At 35.4% G+C, this 14,167-nt stretch overlaps 1 protein-coding gene across 3 annotated transcripts; it reads left to right on the top strand.

Annotated features, from left to right (window-relative positions):
• The first annotated feature begins 1 nt into the window (after position 1).
• LOC125674231 (uncharacterized) lies at positions 2-13,163 on the top strand. 3 transcript variants are annotated; one of them, XM_048911338.2, is made up of 8 exons: positions 2-829; positions 2,744-2,779; positions 2,943-3,097; positions 8,242-8,514; positions 8,635-8,742; positions 9,364-9,399; positions 9,473-9,556; positions 10,758-13,163. In XM_048911338.2, exons 1-8 carry the CDS (start codon positions 205-207, stop codon positions 10,941-10,943), a joined length of 1,503 nt encoding a protein of 500 aa, XP_048767295.1. In that variant the 5' UTR covers positions 2-204; the 3' UTR covers positions 10,944-13,163. The 3 variants fall into 3 exon arrangements, with proteins under 3 accessions (XP_048767295.1, XP_048767296.1, XP_048767297.1); XM_048911339.2 differs by lacking the exon at positions 8,242-8,514 and having other exon boundaries at positions 75-829; XM_048911340.2 differs by lacking the exons at positions 8,242-8,514; positions 8,635-8,742 and having other exon boundaries at positions 75-829.
• Positions 13,164-14,167: the final 1,004 nt, after the last annotated feature.

Here is a 14,167-nt window from a genome sequence, read left to right as displayed (position 1 = left end):
GACACTGTAATGCATTAGGTTTCCCATGTTACGTAAATAGCCATTTTCAAGTATCCTACATTAGTTGCTAAATATAAATTCATTTTCAGAAAATGAGTGTGTATCGATTATTGCAGAAGACTTGCACAAAGTATTTAAACTAGACGACGGACAATATTATTAATAATTCTTGAACATGGATAATGTGATTTTATTCAACTAAGTATGTCGGAGGAATCTATCACTGAAAACGACCTTTTATTAACAGAAAGGGTTGAACTAAGCGATTTTTTAAATCCTGATCCAGATAGTTTAAACAACCCGCTTGATAATGAGACTCATGTTAAAATTCCATTGGAATATGAAGCAACTGCACAAGAAGAAAGTAACCGCTTTCCGTTTGAACATGGTCCACAGCGATTGATTCCCGGATTGCCTCCGGGGAAAAAATATCATGTGTTTATTTCATGTTCCTCATCAGATATAGAGGAAACAAATAAGATATGTGAGGAGTTGGAGAAGAGGTTCTTCCTCAGGTGTATGCAGTTCGACAGAGATTTTGTGCCGGGAAAACTATTAGATGATAATATCCATGCCGAAATGACAAAAAGTGTGAAAGTTTTGATCTGTTTGAGTCCTACATACGTTACGAGTTCCTGGTGTATGAATGAGGCCTACGAAGCTATTCAGTTATCTTATTCCGAAGGGGAGAAAATGAAGATAATACCTGTTTTGCTACGTCCAACTGAAGATGTTGAGCTTCCATCTGTTTTGAAGCGATATCGGTATATAGATGCACAAAAAGAAGATGACGTACCTGCAAAGATAATGGAAGCGTACTATCATTCAGGTAACATTTATGCCTTTGTTTCTCTTGGATATAAATCTTGCTATGTTCAGGGGTATATGTTTTCCCTTGTATTACATTCGAGTCCATCGTTACCGTTACTTGTTCTTACAGAGTAAGATGAGGTCTAGTAGACAAAATGGACTTGAGGTAATTTATGGAGTGGAGTGGAGTCGTGGAGTCATGGAGTCTCTGTGTTTAATAACTTATCCATCCCCAAACTGTCACTCTTTATTTTAGAATAATGTAACTCAACACTCTCATCCGGTACAACTAGGTGTGTTGGAACTTGGTTCAATCTGTTTATTCTACTTTAGTTGCACACACATCTGTCAAAGCCCCTTCATCCCCATAGGTGGGAGGAAAATTTTCCTGTCACAAGCACCAAGAATGAGGTCAAATTTATGACCTGCAATGTCAGATAATCACTTCATCATTATAACACTGTGTAATGCATGACCTTGGCAATGGCATTTCCTATTGATGTGTTTTTATTAAAATAGCTGAGGATTTTGTTGACCAATTATAGATTGATATAACCTATCAATATTATTGATCAATTGACAGGAGTAAATCCAATCTAACGCGACGTATCGAAAACTGGGGAGCGGATGGAAGATCTAATTTTAATTAGATTGGGAGTAAATCTAGTATTTTATTGGGTAGCACATGAGACAGATTAAAATGGGAGGGTTTTAGCCTCTCTCCACAGCAGTGTAAGACATTACATGAATGGTTTTTTTCCCTTCAATGCATCTTGTTTGTTTGGCTAGTTATGTATTTATTTAGGGGGGGGGGGGGGGGAGTAACTTCTGAGATAAAAATGAAGAGCATTAAGTATGTGGGATTTCCCCCCATTAAAAATACAATTGTTTTTACATGTATCTTCTCAAAGTTTTTGAAAGTATACTGGTTTATGAAATATGTTATAAATAAATTATATATTTTTCTGAATACCTATATTTGATTTTCATTAAGAAACCTTTGACATTCTTAGAGTTACATGTGTGCCCCCCACCCCCCACCCCTTTCAATTTGCCAAGAATCGATTCGAAATTTATGAATCTAAAGCTAATCATAATGAAAAGCAGCAGTCTATTGAGTGTAATGAAATATAAAATTCAATATTTAGTTACTGTAATGCAATGATTGTCAGGAACTGAACAGTGTTCAAATGATAGTGTTCATAATTTAAGCTGATTTATCAACCAATTGATAACAGTCAAATAATAATTAATTTTAACAGAATATTTAGCAAACGTATCTAACATCAAGTTTTTCTTTAATTGTTCTTTATTAGGTTTTGAGTCGTATAGAAGTCTCTCATGACACAATTATCTTAAATGCTGACCTATGTGTAATCAAATTTAAGGGTGAGAGTTTTTTCATTATAGTGTTTGTTTTTTATCTGTTCCTGGTGTTGACTTTGCTTTTCCTGTCTCATTCATTCTTGTTTTGTTTTTGTTGTTTTTTGGGTTTTTTTTTTATAAAGTTAATAGTTATCTAGGACACCTATTCACAGATGTGAATTAAACTGTGTCCACAACAGTGCGAAGTAGATCAAAGAGTAGGTGTGTTACATTCCAGGGCTGATTATATACTACACGCACTCAGTAATTAAATTTCAAACAAAAGATAATGGTTAAAAGTTGCAAAATCATGATCAGTTTCTGCATTCAGTAATGCATGTTCTTTTATTTTATTTGTAAGAATTTCTATATCAAAGTCCTGTGTTCTGGTTTGTAAATGTATATTACAACTATGAATTCAATCTTCGGAGAACATTTCACTAATTGATGTTCTCTGAATCCCAACACTCCAAGATGTATGAAAGAATTGTACTTGTTAAATATACTTAATGTTTCATACAAAATTGCATTGTACTCAATTATTAATCAAATTCTTTCAACGTTTCAGGGGCAGTCGATGCAATTCAAATGCAAGAAGAACAAGGTGTGATAATTCATTAGTGGGTTTAACAAAGCACAAGACTGTATATCTGATATAATTTTACATAGTAATCCTATCTTCGAAATAATTTTTAATAATTCATTTTCATTATATAACATACGTAGTGTTTGGTTTACTGAAATTTTATCTTATTTCTACATTTCAGGATTAACTGCAGAAGAAATCAAGAATCAGAACGGAGCACGTTTAATGTCGAAAACATTTCTAAAGCAACGGCCGTATTTAGAGAAAGGCTATGTTTTTGAGACAGAGTCCTTGACATTCAATGAGAGCGAGTATTTGAAAACAATACACGAAAAGGTAATATTTGTGTCATTGTGAAGAAAACATGAACGAATCTCTTACATGTATTCATCAATGAAAAAAAATTTGGATTTTTTTTTCTATCAAAGTAATTTCCATTATGATATATTCAAAGAAATGTACATTATATTGTTTGTTTTACTCTCTTTATTCATATTCTCATTTCATTTTCAATTCATATTTCATTCATATATAGAGAGAAACGTGTGTGTGAGTTTTAAGTTTGTGGTTAGTTGATTGTTGTCGCATGATTCTTTAATAAAACGTTAATAAAGCGTTCTAAAATAGAACATTTAAAAACCAATACAGTAAAGGAATCTATTTTTAGAGGAATAGTGTTTATAGAAATTCATTTTAGTATAGTAAGGTTTAAGACCGTGAAACATTTGGTAGATAAGCAGATTTTAGGACATAGGATTTTGTTACAAAATTCTGTAAAACTATTTGCAACTGTTATAATATTGATATTGCTAAAAAAAAACAACCATATTTACCACTATATTTTCTTGTGAAAACACCTTTCTTTTTGTTGTATTCACAAATCTTTATTTGAAAATTAACCAAATATTGAAATTCTTCATGAATGTATTTATATTTTATTCTATGTCTGTTTATAGGAGTTAATAATGACCGAATCCCAATGTTTAATGACATACATGCAATAGAACACGTGCATTGATATGGTCATAGGATACCATCATCCCCAGGATTTCACTGTCTTTACGTGGGATTTTTTGCTGACCACTGTTGTATGAAGTGTTTGAAGGAGGTTTCGTATATAATAGTTGTGCAGTGGACAACGTAGTAAGTAATGAACGACGGTTTCTGGGATCTGGCAGTGTGTAGTTGTTGCGTGTGTGGCTGGCGTAGTGACCTATATTGCCCAATAGATTACTTTTCTTCACCCTCAGAATGTAATGATTTTGTTGTAGTGGATGTTGGAGTGATCGTCTAGAGGCTTTATGCATTGGTTGCCATTAATTTTGGATATGAGTTTAGTGTTAAAATTAGAAGTTGCGTGCAAATTTTGATTATAATCCTTAGTAATGTGTCATATGTAATAGAATCATGCCTGAGTGCTTGTTTGGCAGCGTTGTCGACAGTCTAATTGTTTTGAAATCCAACAGATTTATGAAGGTATCCCTTAGAAATGGATATGTTGACCGGATTGTGAGGAATTGTGCAAGAGATGGGGATGGTTTTCAGTTGTTTTCGCCTATTAGTTTGGAATTTTGTTTGCAATACACTAAAGGAATCATTTAGAATAACCATTTTCTGATATACCTCATTGTGAATGTGTTTGAGTGCAACAATAATAGCAATTGTCTTTGTTTAGCAAAGAGATGTATATTTCTCGCATCTATACCCCTCCTCTTCCAAAATACAGGGGTCATAGATGGCTGTATGTGGTGGGATTTTGTTCCCATCAGTGTAGAGATTGGTGAACCACTGTCATTGTATATATATATATATATATAAAGCACTAAATAATCACAACTAGGTACTGAAAAGCACTAAATAATCACAACTAGGTACTGAAAATTTTCGCCCCAGCCCGGGGTCGAACCAGCGACGTACGGCACCCACCGCCTAGCAAGATTGTCAAACCAGTGCGTAAGTCCACTCGGCCACAACGATATATATATATATATATATATATATATATATATATATATAATTGCCTACATATGTGTGTCCATGTGTCCAGTGTTCCGTGTTTGTCCAAATCTTTATTTTGTATTGCTTATAGGAGTTATGAGACTGATCACTGTTTCACTGTTCGTTATCTTCACCTTTCATGTCTGGGTTGTTGTGGTTCCGGTGATTGCCCTGCTTGCTTGAACAGACTGTCTTCCTTAATGTTTGCAGGGTCTGTTTTGTCAGAGGAGATCCTACCCGAGTACCTTTCAAGAGAACCGCGCTATTATTTGTTCTGCTTTGTTGGATTTTTAACTCTGGTGTTTTGGCTTTGTGTATGAAAGGGGTCCAAAGCGAGGCTGATTTTGTCACTAAATTGGATCCAGATGGTGACTTGTTGACACAACTACATGAACATTGTTTGAAATGCGACACAAGTATGTGGATGGGCCCCAGTACATATTATACACTCGTGTATCTAATGACAGGCTGGTAGGTGACAACGTCCTTTTAAGAGAAATGAAAACATTTTTGTGAGAAATATGCATGCGGTTAGTTGCTAATTGAGGTTGTGTTCATGAGGTAATGTACATCACTATTAACGCGTAATAAATAAAGGTTGAACCTATCAATTTTAACCTTAATCCATTATAAACATTGCTAGAAAGTCAATGAATGTTTTTCACAAAAACGATGCTAGCACTCATGTTTAGTGTCCTCCAGATGGGCATTGGTTGGGTGTTCCACCGTACTAGATTTTGGCCTTTTAGTCCTTGACCCTGTCACCTCGTGGTTCCTAGAATGTCATTTACTTATACTCTTTGGAGGCTTGCAAAATGAACCACGGGGATCTATTGGGGAGGTTCTAGAAAATATATACTAAACAAGTCGTAGTGAAAATCCCACCAAAATCCCTTGGGACTTTTTTTATTTCATGTGAAATATCTTAAAAACTACAATAGCTACAGGTGTAAAGGTTGACTCATGTCTTGTGAACATAAAATCCCACTTTTTGTAAAGGGTTTATTTGTAGCCTTAAAGAAAGGGATGGCGAAACTCCGGACTTTTGTCGTGTCCAAAGTTAAATGTCGCACTGTTTGATTTAAACCGGGCGGCTCATAATAATGAACAAAATGCGGTACGCAAAACTAAACATGTATATTTTTAGGAATGTCAAAATGAGTAAATTTCTTAGTTGATTGTTTGATAGATTTATTCGAAGCATATTTGATTATTCGAACTTTTTAACCACAGTTAATGCGATGTTACTTTGTACTAAGTATATACATAGTATAACTTACATCAGTATAACTTACTTACATATCACGTACCTTTACCAGTAATCAGATAAGAATAATATATGTATAAGTTACTTCAAATCATATAGATATATAATCTGAATTTAACGTTATTAAGGTTTTCAAAATGAGATGAATTTGTCAAATAAAGGTGCTGTATGGGATAAACATGATAAACACCGTAAGTATAAATGTAATGATGTGACTAGGATCACTCAGGTGGTCAGTTAACCGTAGAAGTCCTGTCAGGTTGACTCCAATGTAAACATCCATTATAACAATTGATTAGGACAACATGCATGACACTCTATTTCAAATTAATTGCAAAAAATATGGCATTTTGAATACCCTCACCCATTGGAACACCTGTATTCGAATTGGTAAATTATCAGTTATCAGAATGTGCAATTCGTTTTACTGATTATGTCAGTTGTATCGAAGAATATTCGAATAATAGAATATTCGTTAACATCCCTAGTATTTTTTAATTAGTTAACCCTCAACTACTTTTGCAATTATTCTGCATCCTGCAAAATGCGTGAAAAAGGATGCAAATACCTATCTTGCATTATGTATTGTGTGAACAACACAGGTAGATACTGTAGCGGTCAACCGGGTTCGATCGCCGGTGGCCAGATAGCTCAGTTGGTAGAGCACCTGACTAGAGATTCAGGGGGCCTGGGTTCGAATTCCGGTCTGGTCCGTTGCATTTTCTCCCTTCCTGTTACATTTGGTGCCGTAGACCAGCCCCTGGAACTGACAGGTGAAAATGCCTGCCAGGGGATAAAGATCCTGGGTTGATCAAGTGTGAAGACATTTAAGGAGGGAGGAATGTAGCGGTCAGCCGGGTTCGATCGCCGGTGGCCAGATAGCTCAATTGGTAGAGCACCTGACTAGAGATTCAGGGGGCCCGGGTTCGAATTCCGGTCTGGTCCGTTGCATTTTCTCCCTTCCTGTTACATTTGGTGCCGTAGACCAGCCCCTGGAACTGACAGGTGAAAATGCCCGCCAGGGGATAAAGATCCTGGGTTGATCAAGTGTGAAGACATTTAAGGAGGGAGGAATGTAGCGGTCAGCCGGGTTCGATCGCCGGTGGCCAGATAGCTCAATTGGTAGAGCACCTGACTAGAGATTCAGGGGGCCCGGGTTCGAATCACGCTCTAGTCCGTTGCATTTTCTCCCTTCCTGTTACAATACCAACAAAAATTAAGACTTATCTATTTTCTCTGTAAAATAAGTCATTGAATTTATATGGCTAAATTGATGATATCATTGCTTGACCATTACAAAATGTCACAGTAGCTTAGTGGTGGAATGTTTGCTTCGTAACCGGAATGTCAGGAGCTCGAGCCCTGCACGTGCCATGGTCATGTCAAACTTATGAAGTAAACATTAGTAATGATTGCTCCTTTGCGAAACACTCGATATTTCGAAGTAAGAATCACTGGTCTTTCAGGTTTGATTTTAAAACAGAAATCATATGTCGCTGTAGGCATTAGCACGTTAAAGAACCCTCACTGTTACGGACTTAAGCGGTACGAATAGATTTAAATATGTGGTATTTCACCTACAGCTTGTAACATTTCAATATAAGTGAAAAATTCTCGACAAGACTTAAAACAAACAATCGATCAATCATTCATCACAAAATGTAGTATTTACCAAATCCTTTCTAAATTTGAATTTCCAAAGAAACCAAGAAATCAAATGGCTAAGGTTATATGATGAAAGGCCAACACAACATGTATAAAAAGAATTATAGCATCTTGCGTTTTCATGCATGTAAGCTGAGGAGCTATCAAGGGTTTTTCGTTACGATCCTGTGGAGATACACGGGCATTGATCCCCTTGCATGTTAAAGGTATATTCTATACAAGCTAATCTATTCGATTTTGAAAGTGCAATATTCTCCATTGCTTATCCTGAGGGGTATTATCACATATGTTACGGTACAGAAAAGGACAAAACACATGGATAGGTAACTGTTATACATACACGCATCTCCCAGGAAGTAGGTAGTGCGCTTAATTGTCCATGTCATCTACACGGAAAGGTAATGCTCACGTCAATGATACGCTATTGCATGTACATGATTGACAGCGGTATCCGATTCAAGTTGGAAAAGTGAGATTTTCTAGGCGTTGGTTAAATATTGGGTCCTCAAACGTACTAAGTTATTGATAAATAATTTACATTGATTTCTAGTGTGAAGAACAATTTGAGGCAGCTGCTTCTTTTCTGGCAAACCAAAGGCTTCTAAGATTCTACAAGGTCTTCGTTATAACCTTTTTCACTATGACTGCGGGTGCAGTGTTGGCTGCTATAACAGTTTCATCGATAATAACATTCTCCTATGCTGCTGTTCTGTTTAGTGGAAATGAGAAGATGGTCTCCGACACAAGTATTCCATTGGCAATGTCTTTGGGGCTTGTAGCATGGCCTCTATCTGTTTTCATAATTTATTTATTGCGAAAAAAGGTTAGAATCAGTGACATATTCCATGACTTTTGATTAGTTGTCAATTGATTGTGTAATAGACTGGCTGGTTCATTTAATGATTGAGTGATAAATTATTTTGTTGACTGATTAATTCTTCAGGCGACAGATGCTATACGAAGGAAGTTATGGCACACAGTCAACAAAAAGTACTTTCGGGAAACAAAATGTCTCATATTGTATGATGACATAGTCTTCCGAGAACCTTGTGTATCCTTTTTTACTCGGAATATGTTTTACTTATTATTATATACTTTCAATTTCATCTCTTCTTTTTTCTTTAAAAGTTTGCGGGCATATATCACACGATATATGCCCGGAAACATTCCGGCCCGCAAACATTACGTCACAATCAAATTTCTACGCCGTTAATTTTCAAATTTTTCGTGTTTTTCATCTTTTACTCAGTTAAACCGATAAAGTTATTGTTAAAAATAAAATTATTGTTAGTTTCTAAATGAAATTGAAAGTATATAATAAAAAGGTTATAGACTTTGTATGGGAAATATGACGACCTCGTTTTTTGTCGCGGACGGACCTCGCAAGCTCGGTCCGTCTACGCACCAAAAAACTCGGTCGTCATATTTTCCCATACAAAGTCTATAACCTATAAATATTTGCACAATAATTTGATATTTTAAAGTACATGAAATATATGTCCGATTGTTTTGAATATGAATACTATTCTATAATAGTAATTCCACTATTTCTAATACTATTATTTAAATATTTCAATTTTATGATTCACATATTTGCATGTACATGTAGTTGCACTTGCATTCATATTATGAAATGGTATTACCATGACAGTTTCCTTCATTATAACTTCAGATGATGGTCATTCGCTACAATACAACACCATGTCAGGTAATCTCTGTTTTTACCTGGAAGCTTGATGGCTGTAATTGAATAGTGTACATACTCTCAATCTCTTTTTCAGGAGTATCTAGCTATTCTCCTCGAAAGAAAATACTTCCAGCTAGAAGACAGGAAACAATACCAACTGGATGATGACGAAATTACGGTACTTTTAAAGAGCATAATGTTAAATAAAAACGCTTCAGGAAAGGAATACTTAAGAATTTCTTACCTTCACCACCGTTGACAGGGACGCTATTATTAATGCTGTGAAGCCCCGTTTGTATATATGCACCCCTCCCACGATGTAATAACGTGTTGACATCGCAAACTTTCCTTACTTTCTCGTTTGTTTTTTGTTTTTTACTTTTTTTTTTTTTTTTTTTTTTTTTTTTTTTTTTTTTTATAAATTTGTAACTTTTTCAATGCAGATTCAGATTCAAATCTATATGATGAAAAAAAAAAGGCCTGCTGCGTCTCTAACATTGTGACAGCATTTGTGATTAAAATGCTACGAAAAAAATAAATCATTATGTACCAAACCGTATCCCCACAACTACTATAGCAAAGGAGATCATGTAAGAGATGAATGGATTTTGCAAGAACTCAATCTTTCTTTTCAGTAGGAGAAAGATAATGAAATTGGGCATTGTGGTTCATGGTGAACTTTCTTTCCGAAACTATACATGTTTGGCAACAACTATTTCCAAAGTAATCAAGTTTTTGTCGTGAAAATTAAAGCACATTGGCTTCCATCCATGAACCGACTTTGATCAAGCATCTCTCCAGTTTCACCGCTATAGCATCCCAAGCAACTGTCGCTTTGACATGGAAGGTCATGGAGTGTCTTTAATATTCACCCTCAGCACATTCTGAACCAAATGACTCTCCATAAATCTCCACAACTGTACAAAATACAAACTGACAAATTAAAATCATGTCAGACTGAATCCCCTGCAATTAAGAATTAATTTTTATTCACATTCATATGTGTATTGAATGGTAATATAGTGGACACTCTTTGTTACAAGAGATGCGTCTAAACCTTAGGGTATGCCTTTAATTTGTATGTACTTCAGCATTGAAAACTATAATTACAATACGACGGATTAAGACGTTCGTTACGAAAATATTCACTGCCCCACCCACCTCTATTCCCAACATGGCAATACCGCTGCTAAGGAAAGTATATACGCAAATTGCTGTAGAAATCAATCTTTTTTAAAATTCGACTCATGGCAGACTAATTATTCTTTTTATAAGTGACACGAAGTATCCATTGTAGTGTCTATGGGGGTATATCTTTTACTACAATAATTATTATCGTCATATTTAATCACAGTTTTTCTTAACTTATTCAATTACAGATTATGGCTGCAGAAAGAATCGAGGAGAAATTGGAGCAATTACAAAGTTCTGGGCTTTTGGCACACTGGTTCCAGCTGGGTGTATACGATTACAATCGCCATAACACTTGGCTACGAAAACAATGTCTCTGTCAGATGCTGGAGAAAGATATCGTTGAAAGGAAAATACCGATAATTAATGTGTGACGAAAGAACAGTCCAAGACTACAACATGTAACACATGTATTACTGAAAATTAACCAAAATTATCAAATAATACGGAATATCTGAACCATTATTTCGTCTCCGATTCCGTCCCGGTTTTAATATTTAGTATATCCAACGAGATCACGTTTTCTGCGTGAACTTGGGCAACTTTTTCAGTAAACAAGCACATGTAACTTACTTACTATCAGATATAGTGAGTTTAGGGACAGTTTAGCTTCGTATTTGAAAGTTGAGGGGTGGGAAACAAAAGGAAAAAAGCGGCACCCGTTATATTAATTTGAAAAATCTTAGCAAGAAAAGCTTTTCTGCTCATACTCCTAAATCGTAAGGAGGGGGGGGGGGTATCCTTTAGTACATGTACGAGTTCCATCAATTATTTAACCTTGCATTTACACTACCATTCAACGCTACTATTAACTATATCAAGTGACCAGCTAATAAATCGAACTTTGCATGTACTAATAACAAATGTATGTGATAATTTAGCGCGATGTCAGATGGGGGGGGGGGGGGGGGGGTCTGGAGATCTTTTGTTTTGTCTCCACTGCCAAACTTCCGTAATTTAATCCAACATCTCATGTTTTGGTACCAGGCCATTCATTTGCAACATTCTGAAAAATAATCTTCAAACCAGGCAGATATTTTTGTTTCATAAATGAGTTGTCTTTAGCCATCACCAATTTGTATGTACAAGAGTTGCAGTGACGCATAATTTTCGCAACTTCTTTTTCTGAAGAGTTCCAAAATTTTCTAGTTCCAATATCCCGTATTAAAATCAAATATATGTACTGTAACAAAACATCCAAAAAATTTGTATTCGTTATAGGAGTTATGAGAGAGACCACTGTTCATTATCTTCACCTGTCAAGTTCTCAAGACAAAGAAGCTAATTACATGCATAAAATAAACAAATAATTTTTTCAAAAAACGCAATTTCTAAGCTAACTCACTAAAGCTAGTGTGTATAATACAGTACATGTCATTGTTTGGATAAAAAGATCAAACTTAAAAAAACACGTCTGATCAGTCGAAGAAACTGCTTGCAATGTGTGTATATTGTATACTATTGACTGGAATGAATACAGAATATGCTAATATGAAACAACGTCGAGCTTGGTTAGTACTTGCATGGGTGACCACCTGGGAATACAAAGTGTCGTAGATTTTTTTCTATTTACTTTTCAAATCACATTTCCATGTCCCCTTTCTGGGAAGGGGAGACATAATTAACATGTCATCTGAATGAAACATAAAAGCGATGAAAAGTGAAGATAACGAAGAATGGTTAATCTCATAACTCCTATAACGAATACCATATTAAAAGTTGAGGAAACCGGGGCCCTATCAGAGGTGGGATCAGGTGCCTAGGGGGAATAAGCATCCCCTGTCGACCGGTCACAACCGCTATGACGCCTATATCGTGATCAGATAAACAGAGTAATCCGCAATCAAAATCAGCGTATGAAACACGTCAGACAGCATTTGACCTAATGATGGGCAGTATTAGCAAACTAGAGCGTTATAACAATAGCATTTGTGAAATGCTGACTTTAAAAGAGACTGTTGAGACCCTTGTTTGTCAAATTGTTTGTCAGTAGCCTACCCCGATTTAAAAACTGATCATACGCAGAACAAGCTCTTGTGTATCGAATCAGTTCAGATATAAACACCATATACAGGTGATAATGGAATATTGCTACATGAATATGTTAAGTTGACGATGGAAAAGCTGAAATAGCCCCGTTTATGATAAAGTTGAATTGTTAGTTTGCCGTTAATATCTATTTTCAACAAAATATTTAAGAATGTAGCAGAAGTGAACAACTCTTTGGTGTCTTTTATTTCGAGTTCACAGGGATATATCGAATCGACATATGAATGAAAGTTAGCAGTGTTAATAGACAAAACGTCGTCGATATATCTAAATGTCGAATTGAACACAAAAGATGGCATTTACAAATTTGCATGTGTCATGTAGCACCAGCCTGTTTATGCAACAACTTTTTGCATGTTTATGTAAATGTTGTGACATATATACAATAATTGTGTCATTGGCTGGGATAAGACTTCATTTCTAGTCATCTCTATTTTGCAATTATGTAACGCAAATTTTGTGATATTACATGTTCTTGCATAATCTTATCCCAGCCTTTACTTTGTTTCCAAGTCATTTGTTCAAGAATAAATTACCAAACCTCACTCAAAGTTCATGTTGTCTATTGTATAGAAGTTCATCTGATAGGAAGATGCAAAAACTAGCTGCGTCAAAGTTAGATAGTTCAAATTTTCAAATAGTTATGGATATAAACATTATTATTCTTAATAGATAAAAAGTCGTCGGTATATCTAAATGCCGCATTGAAGGCCACAACAAGAGATGATTTCTTCTTAAAGGACACATCTCATGTTTTCAAAGTATACAACATTACATGCATCTCGTCTTCTTTATGCTTATAGTAATTAATTATAATAGTTCGTTCGCCAAAATTTTGCGATCATTAACCACAATACAGACTTAAGTCTAAGGCCCGATTTCAAAAAGTCTACTAGTTAATTAGGTAGGTAGTCACGTGGTACAGTGACGTCACATGGGCCCTTCGGATTGTAAAAGTACTGCGAGATATTATTAAAAAAGATATTATTAAAAACTCAACTTTTAGGGGCCTAATTTATCTACCATGGGCAACATTTAAATCGATGTTGACAAATTGTCCGAGTTTTATATGTGTTCGCCACCAGTGCACACATATAACGATGTAAATACCCAAATATAGCGAGTAAAGCGTGTATGAAATCGGCAATATTGTGAGTAAATAATGTTTATATCGTTCGCTGTCTACAAACTGTTTGGGGATGTTATTCCTTTATACATCTGTAATTGGCGCTGTTTTTCTAAAATAAACAGTGCAATTATTATTTAATTTTGGATTAGACAAATTATGATACGTTAAATTGTTGACAACTAGGCCCTATGCCAAGCTATTGTCACGAGTGCATTTCGGAAAGAAAGAAAAAGACAACACACACACACAAATCAATGAAAATATTCAAATTTAAAGTGGTAATCACATTATTTTATTTTGTTACTATTTTTGAATTGTGATCTGCACATTGTTAGGAAATACGAAGTGGGAGCACGGCGTTATAGCCTACTGACGCACTCAAGATGCTACGAGTTCAATAAGGAAATAGTTTTATAATTC

The sequence above is a fragment of the Ostrea edulis genome, chromosome 3 (genome assembly GCF_947568905.1).
Source record: "Ostrea edulis chromosome 3, xbOstEdul1.1, whole genome shotgun sequence".
NCBI classification, from domain to species: Eukaryota; Metazoa; Mollusca; class Bivalvia; order Ostreida; family Ostreidae; genus Ostrea; species Ostrea edulis.
This window is presented reverse-complemented; position numbering and strand designations above follow the sequence as displayed.